The 14617-nt window shown below is 39.8% G+C and overlaps 1 protein-coding gene across 3 annotated transcripts in view; it reads left to right on the top strand.

The window, feature by feature from the left end:
* The window catches only part of Ubr1 (Ubr1 ubiquitin ligase), a 64901-nt gene extending 51082 nt beyond the window's left edge, over nucleotides 1–13819 (top strand). For all 3 annotated transcript variants that reach the window (XM_068226700.1, XM_067143217.2, XM_067143218.2), the window contains exon 2: nucleotides 7000–13819. In XM_068226700.1, the coding sequence (XP_068082801.1) occupies nucleotides 7000–12417 (5418 nt within the window). In that variant the 3' untranslated portion in view covers nucleotides 12418–13819. The remainder of the gene's footprint in view (nucleotides 1–6999) is intronic.
* Nucleotides 13820–14617: the final 798 nt, after the last annotated feature.

Raw genomic sequence — 14617 nt, 5'->3', positions numbered from 1 at the left:
TACACTACTGTTCATTAAAATCAGAACATCTGGCAGAAGTTCCCATGCATATAGAATCTTTGACAGTTGGATAGAGCGATGTCATGGACATAATCACTACTGGTCATTCTGTGACGAGGGTCACATACCTCAGTGGGAAGGTCAGTAGTTGGTCAGCTGACAGTAAGAATGCCACACCTTTGTATGAGACTGCAATATGTCCTACGGAGACATTGCCAATGTTTAGGGTACAATGTGGCATCCTACTAATCTTTATTCATGCAATTGTCAAATCTGTCATTATCACTGGTTTAAAGTGAGGTAATGATAGAAGATTCAAGCTGAAGTATATTGTGAGGGCAATGCTGAAGGAAGTTTGGACAGCAGTACAAACGATTTAGAACATTATTCTTCTGTAGGGAACCTGTTGTATAAAGTATCTTATGTAATTGGCAAAGACATAGCATGCATGGACAAACCACACTGTAACACTATTCATTTGCACTGAAAATTTTATAGTAATTTATATACTGTATGTCTCTTGTCCCACAAAATATAACAAAACAATTAAGTCAGTAATCCATTCACTTCAGCTGGTATAAAATATTAGTTTTTGGAAATCCTGTTTTAACAAACTACCTTAGGAAATTTTGTATTAGAAACAGTGCCTTTTGGAAATTTTTATTTACTATTATTGTTATATAGCTTATGGCAAGGAAATAACATACACAACATACACAGTAACAAAGAACATGGATTCACATCAGGCATTAGTGGGATATCATAGCTGAATATCCAGCTTCTCAATCCACTGTAGTGCTTCCTGCTGTTGGGAGTTTCCTGGATAAGCCCAAAGCTGCAACTTGCTTATGATGCAAAGAATAGTCTGATGAGGGGCTCTACAATCACATTATGGCATTTGTAGAGACCTTTTAAAACAAAGTAATGAAAAAAAAATATCCTTCAGAGAAATGTCTTGGAAATTATATTGGTAACGTAAGTAGGTAGGAACAAAAAAAAAAAAAAATTATGTACAGTAAATCCTATTATGAATTTCTTTTCTTGTCCCCCCACCCTCTCTCTCTATATATATATATACACACATACTTACATCATTATAGACCGTGTTGCCTTTCAGTGTTCAGTCTGCAAGCTTCTGTGATTTTACTAAACGTTGCCACAATCCTCGTATTTGCAACTAGTGCTGTGGCCTCATTTAGTTCTATACCTCTTAAATCGTTAGAAACTGAATCTAACCATCCTTGTATTGGTCTCTCTCTATTTCTCTTACCCTCCATAACAGAGTCCTTTATTCTCCTAGGTAACCTATCCTCCTCCATTCACCTCACATGACCACACCACTGAAACCAGTAAATGCATACAGCTTCATCCATCAAGTTCATTCCTAACTTAGCCTTTATCTCCTCATTCTGAGCACCCTCCTGCCATTGTTCCCACCTGTTTGTACCAGAAATCATTCTTGCTACTTTCACATCTGTTACATCTACCTTATGAATAAGATATCCTGAGTCCACCCAGCTTTTGCTCCCGTAAAGCAAAGTTGGTTTGAAAAAAGATCGATATAAAGATAGTTTTGTCTGCGAGCTGACTTCCTTCTTATAGAATACTGTTGATCACAACTGCCAGCTCACATTAGCTTTACTGCACCTTGATTCATTCTCGCTATATTACCATCCTGGGAGAACGCACATCCTAAATATTTCAAATTATCTATCTGTATCAGCTTTGCATCACCAACCTGGCATTCAGTTCTGTTGAATTTCTTACCTGCTGACATCAATTTAGTCTTCAAAAGGCTAATTTTCATACCATACTCATTGCACCTATTTTCAAGTTCCGAGATATTAAGACTCCAGGCTTTCGGCACAGTCTGCCATTAAGACCAAGTCGCTAGCATAGGCCAAGCTGCTTACTACATTTCCACCTAACTGAATCCCTCCCTGCCACTTTATACCTTTCAGCAGATGATGCATGTAAACTACAAACAACAAAGGTGTAAGATCACATCCCTGTCTAACCTCTGTAAGTACCCTGAACCAAGAACTCATTCTACCATCAATTCTCACTACAGCCCAATTGTCAACATAAATGCCTTTGATTGATTTTTAATAATCTACCCGTAATTCGATAGTCCCCCAGTATGCTGAACATCTTTTCCCTTGGTACCCTGTCATATGCTTTCTCTAGATCTACGAAACACAAACACAACTGCCTATTCCTCTCGTAGCAATTTTGGTTACCTGGCACACTGAATATCTGATCCTGTCAGCTCCTCTGTGGTCTGAAACCACACTGGTTTTCATCCAACTTCCTCTCAACCACTGATCATATCCTCCCTTCCAAGATGCCAGTGAATACTTGGCCCGGTATAATAATAAATGAGATACCTCGATAGTTGTTGCAATCCTTCCTGTTCTCTTGCTTATAGATAGGTGCAATTACTGCTTTTGACCAATCTGAAGCTACCTTACCAACACTCCATGCTAATCTTACTACTCTATGAAGCCATTTCATCCCTGCCTTCCCACTATACTTCACCATTTCAGGTCTAATTTCATCTATTCCTGCTGCTTTATGACAATGGAGTTTATTTACCATCTTTTCCACTTCCTCAAGTGCAATTTCACCGATATCATTTTCCTCCTCCACATGAGCTTGGTTGTTCGCGACACCACCAGGAAGATTTCCTTTTACGTTGAGAAGATTTTCAAAATATTCTCTCACCTGTCCAGTGATTCCCTGGGATCTGTTATGAGTTCACCTGAATAACCCTTCCTAAGATTCTTTATTACTGTCCAGAAAGGTTTCCCTGCTGCTTGACGTAGCCTTTCCAGGTTATTACCAAAATCTTCCCATGACTTCTTTTTGGATTCAACAACTATTTGTTTCACTCTGTTTCTTTCATCTACGTACAATTCCCTGTCTGCATTAGCCCTTTCTTGGAGCCATTTCTGATAAGTAGAGCCCGGATTTCCATGCACTATCAAATCTCAAAAAATGCATGCAATCATGCACTATCATAATGGCAAAACATGCACAATATACTGGAAAATATGCACCATCAAAATTCAGTTCCTTTTGAAACATTGTACAGAAACTACCCTAATTTCTCAAAATTGTCTTGATTTAAGCCCATCCGCTTATCTGTCAGCACATTCTTAAGCGCAGAAAATGATCTCTTTACATCGCAGGAAGTGATAGATGCATACTTCAATGAAGACATTTGGGCAAAATGAGGTCAAATTGTACATCTTTTGCATTTTCACCTCAATACGTCTTCTATAAGCTTGACGAATTCAAAATCAGGATTTGAACTAATTAATTTGTTCAACTTATCTCTAGCTGCGGCAGCTACTTCTCCATGTGATGATTGCAGACACATTTGAATGTCCTCAATAACTGGTAACGATTGCCTGCTGCGATAACGTGTGACAAGTGAAAGTTCCAGGTAGGACATCCCAGGATAACAACGGTAGAGGGTTCAATGAAAAACCAGAGTTTGTAAGCTGCTATCCCAGTAATGCGGCGCCACAGAAGTGCGATACAAGTTTTCTTTTGTTTATCTAACAGACGAAAAATGAGCCGTCAATGATTAATGCACAATTTACGGTTCAAATTATAGCAATGTACAACTTATCCTAAGAATTAGACATCGACGTGGGGACTTCCGAAAAACGTCATTATTTACTCGAGCAACAGATAAGTGTTTGGTTAATTGGATTATAGGACTTGTACCGTATGTAGGCTACTAACTTTGATTGTCACATAGGATGCCAGGAATACATTATCTCCATTTCTCAGTAATAGACATACTATAGCCTACAACGTGGAAAAATTGTCCCAAATTCTGCACACTAACATTCAGAAATGGCACTATCATGCATGTTAACAATTTATATGCCTCAAAACAGAATAAAAGTCATATTATGCAATATTAAATGTCCAAATATTCGTTATTAAATCCAAAATCTTCCAAATATGCATTATGCATGAATTGTCTCCTAAAATGGCCAAAACATGCAAACATGCACGGAAAAAGGACAGTTATTTGGAATTGTTAAGTCGTAAAACGAATATTTGCAAAGTTTGAGAAGTGTAGCTAGCTTATTGAAAAACATGCATTTGCATGGAATCTGGGCTCTACTGATAAGCCTTCTTTCTATGTTTACAAGCTGCTCTCAATTCGTCGTTCCAATAAGATGTTTGCTTTTCCGCATCTTTACACACAGTTGTTCCTGGCATTCCCTTGCTGTTTCTACTACAGCATCCGTGTATACCACCCATTATCTTTCTGTATCCTGATCCTGCTCACTCTCCACTGTTCAGAACTTCTCACTAATCATATCCATGTACTTCTGTCTAATTTCCTTGTTCTGGAGATTTTCTACCATTATTCATTTGCAGACAGTTTGCACTTTCTCTAACGTAGGCCTAGAGATACTTAGTTCACTACATATAGTGGTCTATATCATTGAAAAATCCCTCAAAAACCAGTACATTCTTAACAGATTTCAGGAATTCGAAGTCTGTTAAGATATAGTCTATTATGGATCTGGTACCCCTACCCTCCTATGTGTAGCGGTGAGTAGCCTTATGCCTGTAGAATGTGCTCATAACAGAAGTCCAGCAAACACTTCCCATTCCTATTAGCTTCCAGTTCCCCGCATTTACCAGTCATCCTTTCGTATCCTTCAGTTCTATTTCCAGCTCCTGCATAGAAATCACCCATTAGCACTATCCTATCCTTGCTGTTGACCCTGACTATGATGTCACTCAATGCTTCATAAAACTTGTTATTTTCATCCTCATCTGCACCCTCACGTGGTGAATACACTTAGACTATTCTCGTCCTAATTCCTTCAGCTGACAAATCTACCCACATCATTCGCTTATTTACGTGCCTAACAGAAAGTATGTTGCATGCAGTAGTATTCCTGATGAACAGCCCTATCCCATACTCTGCCCTTCCCTTTTTAACACCCATCAAGTAGACTTTATAATCTCCTATCCCTTACTCGTTATCTTCCCTTACCCTAATATCACTTACTCGTAGCAGATCCGGATGCATCCTCTTTGCTGACTCAGCCAGTTCTACTTTCTTTCTCCCATAAGCCCCATTAACATTGATATCTCCCCTTGTTTGCCAAGTTGTTTCCAAGGAGTCCCTCGCCTGTAAAATGGGAGTGGGACTCCATTACTCCCATAGGTCCGAGGCTTGCTTAAAGTGTTCTGAGCTTGGTAAATTCATGAAGCAGGATGCTACCCTACTTACACATAGTCCAAGTGAGTATCTCTCTTCTAACGGGTTAGGGACCACTGGTGGATTGTATAGTCGTAGCCGCCTGAGCATAAGGAAGGCCATGACTCAGAATATGTCAGAGATGCCCACTTCCATTCCGTAGCAACTGTTGTCCCGAAATTCAGGACCACTTACTAGGCCACTCAGCCGTTGCCCATGGTTCACAAACTAGGACGTGACTGCAGTAACCCACACCATTAACCATATATATATTGATTTTATTTTACACTAGTTTGTTCCTTTCCAATGCTTATATTAGTTACTTACTATTAAGTATTTTTGACATTGGTGTGCCTGCTCAAATGCTTTTAGAGACATTAATGATGCACTTGTGGAGAAAGGGGATCTTAAAGACTCATTTATACAGAGTGAGTGTCTCCTCTATGGCAGAAGGCAATGTGCCATGTAAAAGTGAATATTGGGGTGTGTACAAGACTTTTGCATACTGCAGTCTCTAGGCCAACTGTTGATGAGTGCACCCCGTGTAACAGGTTCTGTGCCAGGTCAGGTAAGAAATAACTAGCAACACATGCTCACTACGATGAGATGAGTTCAAAAAACATGGTAGTAGCTTGTGCAGTACTCGACGTTGAGCGGACCTGGTTCCCTTTCTAGAGGCAACACAACACAATACTTATTCTTCTCTAACTTTCATAAAATATAATTCACAAACAGTAGTAGTGTATTGGATCATACTTCTTAGCTTATCATTGCACTTTAGTCACCTCCCTCTGTTTTGTCATACAGGGAGCCCTAGCGACTCTTAACTTGAAGCATGAGTTGGCGACCACAGGCCCCGAGTCCTGACATCACTTCCACTTACTGGTGTCATGCTGTTCACTTTCATCTATTCTACCCAATCTCATCTGGTCAACTCTTGTTCTTTTCCAACCCCAGCAGTATTATATATGGAAACTAAAGAGTTTTTCATTTTCAGGCCCTTCGTGGCCCGTCTCTTTCTGTGTTTCTGTGGCTGATACCTTCATTTTTTGAAGTGTCAGATCTCTTACATTTTTTCCCAATGATTAATGTTAATAGAGAATGGTTGCCCAGTTGTACTTCCTCTTGAAACAGTAATCACCACCAGCACATTGTCATACAGGAGAGACTTGCCTTGTTTAGTGAATACAGAGTAGGAATGTAAATATGATGCAACCAAGTTATTACCCGAACAAGTTGATATAATTTCTATGAATTGTTACAAAATACTTTTGCCAGGAGATGGACTGACCCATGAACTTAAGGGGTAATTTTTAATATTAGTCTTAGATAAAACTGCTCATCTAAGGGTCCCTGGTTCTCCTACAGCTAGTTGATATAAAGTTTTAGCTCCATTTTGAGACCAGTTGGTACTTGCATGTTCAGTCCTTTTAATTGATGTCTGCCGAAATAAATACCATCTTTTAGTATTTCTGATTTACCTGACTTTATTTGTATCATACTTATTTTGAAAAGTAGTTTTGAATTGGTTCACTCATTGGAATATCTTGCAAAGTGTGTATGATGGATGTGATTAACCTGCTCTATTTTTTAAAAAATGTTTGTTGTATAATTTGTGTTCAATTCTCTTTGCATTGAATAATATAACATTTTTCATTTACATTTTTAATAAAATACAAATTTATAACCACAATAGTTGACAAGTGGTTTGTTTTTTACCTAACCTTAGCTCTGGAATAATATGTTGTTTTCTTCTTCAGGTCATGGGAGATGTAGACGCAGAATTGGGATCTCTCTGCGAGCTGGAAATGGAACAGCCTCCTGTACTGCCTGTTTTTCCAGATTCGTATAAACCATGTGTTGAAATATGGATGGAAAAATTGAAGCAAGGTATTTTGTCTACTACCCACTTTCAAGAACACTGGCGAATATGGGTACCAAAAATTTATAGCCCAGAGCCAAAAGGGAGTTGTTTGGAATGGAGCTTTGATGAAGACAAAGCAAAGGAAGTGCTTTTTGACACATTAGAGCGGTTTATTTGTAATGGAGATCCTCAGGAGGTGTTTACCAACTTGAGTCAGATGGACAAAGCTCCCTCTGTGTGCAGGCGGGTCTTCAAATTAGGAGAACCAACATATAGCTGTCGAGAATGTGGGATGGATTCAACATGTGTCCTCTGCGTGGATTGCTTCAAGCAGTCTGCTCATCGTCATCATAAGTATAAGATGGGCACATCTGGGGGTGGAGGTTGCTGTGACTGTGGAGATACTGAAGCATGGAAAACAGAACCGTTTTGTGATATGCATGTCCCTGGAGCAGATGATGGTCAGGAGAAAGGAAAAAACTTACCAGAAGATTTAATGGAACGAGCTCGTGCCACCTTCACTGCAGCACTCAAATATGCTTACAAACTTCTTACTCTGGAACATTCACCAGGCCTCCCAAGCGAACTCTGTCTGAAAGATTATGAGTCTGACCCTCTTGGCTTGATAGACACGGATACATATTGTACAGTGCTGTACAATGATGAAACACATACCTTTGATCAGGTGATCACCACTCTTGTCAGGGTTATTAAGTGTCCCCAGAAAGATGCTATTGACTACGTGACTAATATAGACAGAGAAGGTCGTGCTGTTGTTAAATGCTCTACCTTCCAGCATTGCACTGAGTTGAAGACCGAGATAGAGCGTTTCACTTCTCGTCATGGCAATCGGCCTCTAAAAGTTCTTGTAGTTCATTCGCATGTAATTGCTCACCAGTTATTTGCTATGAAGCTATTAGATTGGTTACAAAAGGTTTTAGGTTATGCTGAAGGCTTTCGTGTTCTCTTCAGTGAAGTGGCTTTGCAGACCAAACCACCTGATGCCTCAATCGTAGAAGGTATCCTGCTCCGTGACACTCATCTGTGGAAGTCTGCTCGCACTCATTGGCATCGTCTCATCATTTCTGGTATGCTCATGGAATATGAAAGTAAAAAAGCCTTTGCTAAGGTGTTTACCAAGAATTATGGCTCTGTTGTGAAAGACTTCATGAGAGATGATCATGACCATTCATTTTCTATTGCCTCAATGTCGGTTCAAGTTTTTACAGTTCCTACTTTGGCACATTACTTAATAGCTCATGAAGAAGTATTATTCATTTTGTTGAATGCCTTTCTCTCAGAGTGTTCCAGAAAATGCAATAAAGCTGGAAAACTAGAATTCGAGAGAAATGTACCCAATGGGACGTTTAAACGTGCACAGTATATCTTGTATGACCTAAGGTACCTGCTTAGCGCTAAACCTACAACATGGACAGATGCTCTTCGCAAAGGTTTCTTGCAGGGTCTTTGTCCTCTCTTGAATTTGCTTACTATCATGCAAGGGATGGATCTTGTAACACGCCAAGTTGGCCAGCATATGGAATATGAACCAGAGTGGGAATCTGCTTTCAACTTGCACATAAAACTTGCACATGTGATTACATTGGCACTGGAGTGGTGTGGGACAGACAGGGTTGTACTCATTAAGGCGTTTCGAGCTACCCTTAAGAAACTTTACGATAATCCAAGCTTTGATCCAAATCAGATGGGTGAAGTGAGGGAATTGGCAGACCACAGTGCTGTCTGTTTGCAGTATGATGTGTCTACACAACCTGTTTCTATACATCTCCCTCTCTCTCGTTTCCTTGCAGGTCTACACCTTCATCTAGAAAAGTTTGGGCTAAATTTTTACAGTCAGGAATTCCAAGGTTGTCCCAAACCAACACCAGAACAAATTATAGAACCAGTATTGAGAACACAGGTGATGATATCTCAAGTTCATGCTGGGATGTGGCGTCGGAATGGATACTCTTTGTTGAATCAGCTGTATTTTTATCATAATGTTAAATGTCGTTCTGAAATGCTGGATAAAGATGTTGTTTTGATGCAGATTGGGGCATCTTTGATTGAAAGTAATGAATTTCTAATACATTTGCTTAATAAATTTAATCTCATCAACTGGGCCAATACACAGTTCGAAACAAATACTTTGAAAAATCCAGAGGAAGACAGCATGAGGCAGACTATAAGTCTTGTAGAAGAGTTTCTTGGAGTGTTATTGATGATAGTCGGTGAAAGACACACTCCTGGAGTGGGGCAAGTTACAGCTGATGATCGTATTAAGAAAGAAATTATACAGCAACTGTGCATCAAACCACTTGCACACTCTGAATTGAACAAGACTTTGTCAGAAGATGTAAATCACGAGACTGGCATGGAGAGGGTCATTGATGAAGTAGCAGAGTTCAAGAAACCAACACAAGGAACAGGGAAGGGCGTATATGAATTGAAATCAGACTTATATGATCAGTATAATGTTTTCTTCTACCACTACACTCGTGAAGAGCTGTCCAAGTCAGAGGAGGCTCAGCGGAAAAGGAGGAAGGTTGCTGGGGAATTAGAATGTTGTCCTCCACCAGTTCTTCCTCCACTGACAGAAGCATTCATGATGACTGCCAATTTGTTGCAATGTGACGTCATGCTTCACATCTTGCACATTGTTCTAGAACGGAGTGTTAATCTACGTGCAAGAAGTTTTTCTGAATCTCAGCTTCATAAGGTGCTGCATCTGATTGGCTATGCTCTACAAGAAGAAGAAAAGAATTACTGTCAGTTTTTCGTGTTTACTGAACGTGCTGAAAAGTGGGGCTTAGAACACCTCATTGAGGAACTATGTAGTAGCGCCAGAGTAGAAGCCCACAAAGACCTCTTGTCATGGACACTCACCAAGTACAGAAAGGTAGTTGCTCCTCGAAGATTAGGTCCAGCTCCTGCTCTTCCACAACAGACTACTGGAGAAAGTTCTGGTCAAGGAGATGACTCTGCAAGGGAAGAAAAAGAGTGGCGAGCAAAGATGGCTGCTCAGAAGAGAGCGAAGATAATGGCTCAGATGACTGCAATGCAGAAGAACTTCATGAAGGAGAATGCTAAACTCTTTGAAGCAACCGTCGCAGAAGTAGGTAAGAGTACTGAGTTGAGAGGCTCATCCATGGATTTGTCCGAAACTCCTGAAACTTGCACGGTGGCACTTGGACCAAACCAGACTGCTAGAGTTTCCCTTGAGCGAACATATACTTGTATTCTCTGTCAGGAAGACCAGACTGTCAGTGCAGAAGGACCTGCTCTCGTATTGGCTGCATTTGTACAACAGTCTACAGTGTTGCTCCAAAAACGCTCTATATCTGCTGAAGAGGAACTTCCTGATCCTCTGTATTTGCCATCAACCCTAGGACCTGCTCCCCACACTGGTACTTGTGGTCATGTCATGCACAGTCATTGCTGGCAGAAATATTTTGACAATGTACTTGCCAAAGAAAATAGACGCCCCTATCGCCTGCGACAACCTGCCAGTTTTGATGTTGAGAAACAAGAATTTTTATGTCCTCTCTGTGAATGTCTTAGTAACACAGTATTGCCTCTTGTGCCACCATTAGCAAGTTTGAGATCAAGTAACCAAGCTGGTTCTCATATTGAATTTGAGGTTTGGCTGCAAGGACTTCACATAGCCTTGAAATACAAGAAGAAACTTAGCAAAAGTGGAAGGAGTACTGAAGGAAGGCATTTATCTCCTCGATTTCAGAGGCAGGATAGCAGCTCAGATCAAAGTCACTCATCCTCTGAGTTTTTGCCTGGTGAAAGTGATGCTGAGAACACACAGCAACTGCTTTATACGTGCCCTGTTGATCAAGTTGTCGTAGAAATGGGTAATTTTGGCCAAGCATTTGGGTCCCTCTTTCCTGTTGGTGGAGGTATGGAAAGTGAGTCTTTGCTGTCAGAAAATCTTACAGAAATGATTCTACTCTTTTCTCAAGCAACATATACCAAAGGTTTGGGCGTTCACCCACATACTGGTGACTCAAGAGTAACATTAATGGCATGGAAGTCGTGTGCTTATACAATTCACTCTTTGGAATGCTTACTGAGGGATTTGGAAAAGCCACTCTTTGGAGATCTCTCTTGTCGGCAACAAGACTGTTTGGAAGGATTAGTACGAATTGTTGGGGTCTTGGGTGCTACTTGGAAGCATCCTGAAGTGATCAGTAGTCATGCTTTACGACTCCTGTCTGTTATTTTGGAAAGTTCCCAAGATGGACCCTGCATACTAGATTGGGATTCTTTCGGTGTTTTGGTACCATTGACTCTTTCACTTCCTAGTTTATTTGCCTCAAATCATCCCCCTCCTATACCAGCTGGAAACATTCAAGAACTTCACATACTTAGACTTATGTTTGCTGCTAATATTGTAAAAATCCTGCTTACTCTTGACATCAGTGGGGAAACTCCAATGGAGACAGAGGAAGGAGAAGAACTGTTTGAAGAAGAACCCCTTATGAATCTTGTGAAAACTGTCAGAAAGAGTGCAAACATAAAAATTGATGACATTAGTCCACGCTTGTTATGGCTGCAGGTACAGAAAGCCAGTGTACCATTTCTGAGATGTTGTGCACTCTTCTATCATTTCTTGACTGGTGTACCTGCTCCTCTTGTTCTCACTGAAATTGGAGGAGACACATTTGAAAATCTATGTGCTTACCTTGCATTACCTGAGAGTAGTAAAGATTTGATTGGTTCAGAAGCTGTTTTGAACTTGGCCACGAAATGGTGTGACCATCCAAGAGTCAAGGAGTATCTGTCTGGAGCTTCAAACCTGCCTCTTGTAAAAGTTCCACTACCAGTTAATCAGTTGGTGGAACTTCCAACTGACTACAGTGAATTGATCAACACAGTGTCACTCTTCACATGCCCCAACAGTGACCGTGAAGATTCTCGCAACCCAACTATGTGTCTGGTATGTGGTGAGATGCTGTGTTCCCAAAGCTACTGCTGCCAGACAGAGATGAACAAGCAACTGGTGGGGGCATGTACCTATCATGCTCACGAATGTGGAGCTGGAGTCGGTATTTTTCTACGTGTTCGAGAATGTGAGGTCCTGTTGCTTGCCAGCCCAAGCAGAGGATGTTTCCTGTTGCCTCCATACCTGGACCAGTATGGAGAAACAGATCAAGGCCTACGGCGTGGGAACCCCCTCACCCTCTGTCCTGAGCGTTATAAGAAATTGCAGCTCCTTTGGCTTAGTCATGGAATCCACGAAGAGATAGCACGTGCTCTGGAGTCAAGTAGCAATCTCATGTCCACGCAGTGGCAACACCTCTAACATTCGTTTATTTATTTGTAAATACTAAGAGAAGGTTTCTCTTGTAGAATTGGTGTGAACATATTTTTGGCGTTGTATGAAATTAGTATCTATAGTGAAGTTCCATACAATGCATATACAAGATGGAATGTTTTTATTGGTTGAAGTATTAAGTTTAATAATTCTCTCATGGCTGAAAAAGATAATGTAATAGCAGCTGCTATGCCTCACGAGTATTAAAATTTAACTGTTACTACCCTGTTGTACATATTATGTGAATATCTCGCAAGAAAACAAATTTTGTTGAATTTTTCCAGATAGTAATTTATTAATGTTTTTTCTTCATACAGGAGAGATTTATTTAATTCTTCGTACAGCATTATGTACTAGTGAGAACTATGCCATAAATATAAGAATGAAATATTTCTGAACTCTACTGTCAACTGCGCTACCCAAACAAAGCAAGCTTCATTATCTTTGGTGTGCAGTCATAGTGCTATATTCATTCAAAAGTATCCTACTGTTAGACTCTGGAATACTTATGACATTTATGTGAAAATGTTCCTGTGTGTGGGTATTGTCTATAGTTAATGCAATACTTTGACAGCTGCACTCATGCTAGTACAATGTTTTTATTTTTAAGGCATAACCTTTAAAATCAGTCTTATCTGTTTCTGTTAGTCATATTAGGTTTCCCTGATTTGGAAAATGAACAATATCAACCTTACAGTTGCCATCTAATTTTTGAATATCACCTGCATTAGTGACTGATGTTAGGTTACTGTATTTTTATGTGAACTGTATCCTGATACCAATTACTGACTCCTGTGAACTCTTTACTGTTAAAAATAGATTTCAAGAAGAAGGATGTATTTATGACTCATTGTCAGATGTTTTGCTTAAATACAAGTGTAAAAATATAAAGGCTTGTTGCCTTGAAGTAGTTAATTGATCAGAAGATATGGTGGTGCCCTTCTGAGAGACTACCTGACAAAAGAGAATGCATAATGCTGTTCTCTGCATTGCATTGTAATAAATGTGATTATGTTTCAGTAGAATTAAAATTAGAAATCTAAAATTATGGCAGTCATTTTAATTTCTGCTTCATAAGTAAAACAGTCTTGTATAAATACCGTGCTTTTTGCAAAAATCTGTTTATCCTCAGCAGATACCTTGACCAGTACTGTATTAATAATGAAAGAAAATATTGAATGTAGTATCTCTGTACTATATAATGATATAAGACCCATTGTTTTAAGAGAACATTGAAAAATGATTTTGGAGTTATGTTATACATCAGTAAGTTAGCTGCATAGGAATACCATAGGTTGATATAGATTTGTACTCTTTACCTTTAAACTCTGAATAATATGTTTGAAACATTCTGTATATTCAAAAAAAAAGAAGATTGCAACAAAATCAGTATCTGATTTTATGTTACTATGATTATGGGGATGAGGTGCAAGAAGACCTAAATCAATTGAGCACAGGCCGATGACCTAAATGTTAGGCCCCTTTAAACAAGAAGCATCAATTGAGCATGTCAGGAGATGACAGAAGCACTGGATCGGCAGAGACCAGACGAGTTGGCTGTGCGGTCAGGGGCGTGCGGCTGTGAGCTTGCAGTCGGGAGATAGTGGGTTCGAATCCCACTGTCGGCAGCCCTGAGGATGGTTTTCCATGGTTTCCCATTTTCACACCAGGAAAATGCTGGGGCTGTACCTTAATTAAGGCCACAGCCGCTTCCTACCAACTCCTAGGCCTTTCCTATCCGATCATCACCATAAGACCTATCTGTGTTGGTGTGACGTAAAGCAACTAGCAAAAACCGAAAAAAAGATCAGTAGAGATGGGTACGTTTGCTTCGTACTGATTCAGTAGATATCCTACTTGCATTTCTAAGATACTTTTGTGTTCATTATCTATATAAGCACCAAACCCTTAACTTTTGAAAAATGAGTAATTTAGGATTTTGAAATTGATGACTCAAGGCCAAGGAAAACAGATCGACATCAAGCTGGAATTCTAGAAAATGCTGTAGAATAAACTCAAGAATTCCTTACCAGTAAGAGTGAACTATGTTGTGAAGGACTGTGCTGTAACCTATGCTAAATGTGTACTTTCCAAAACATACCTGTAATGAATATTATGTTTTGAAGAATATTTAGAGTTTAGACCGATATAGGTACCGTATCTAATAAGTTGATCTGTTATGCTGCAC

This window comes from Anabrus simplex, chromosome 3 (genome assembly GCF_040414725.1).
Source record: "Anabrus simplex isolate iqAnaSimp1 chromosome 3, ASM4041472v1, whole genome shotgun sequence".
Lineage (NCBI taxonomy): Eukaryota > Metazoa > Arthropoda > Insecta > Orthoptera > Tettigoniidae > Anabrus > Anabrus simplex.
Note: the sequence above shows the minus strand (reverse complement) of the source record. Positions and strands in the feature narration are given on the sequence as shown.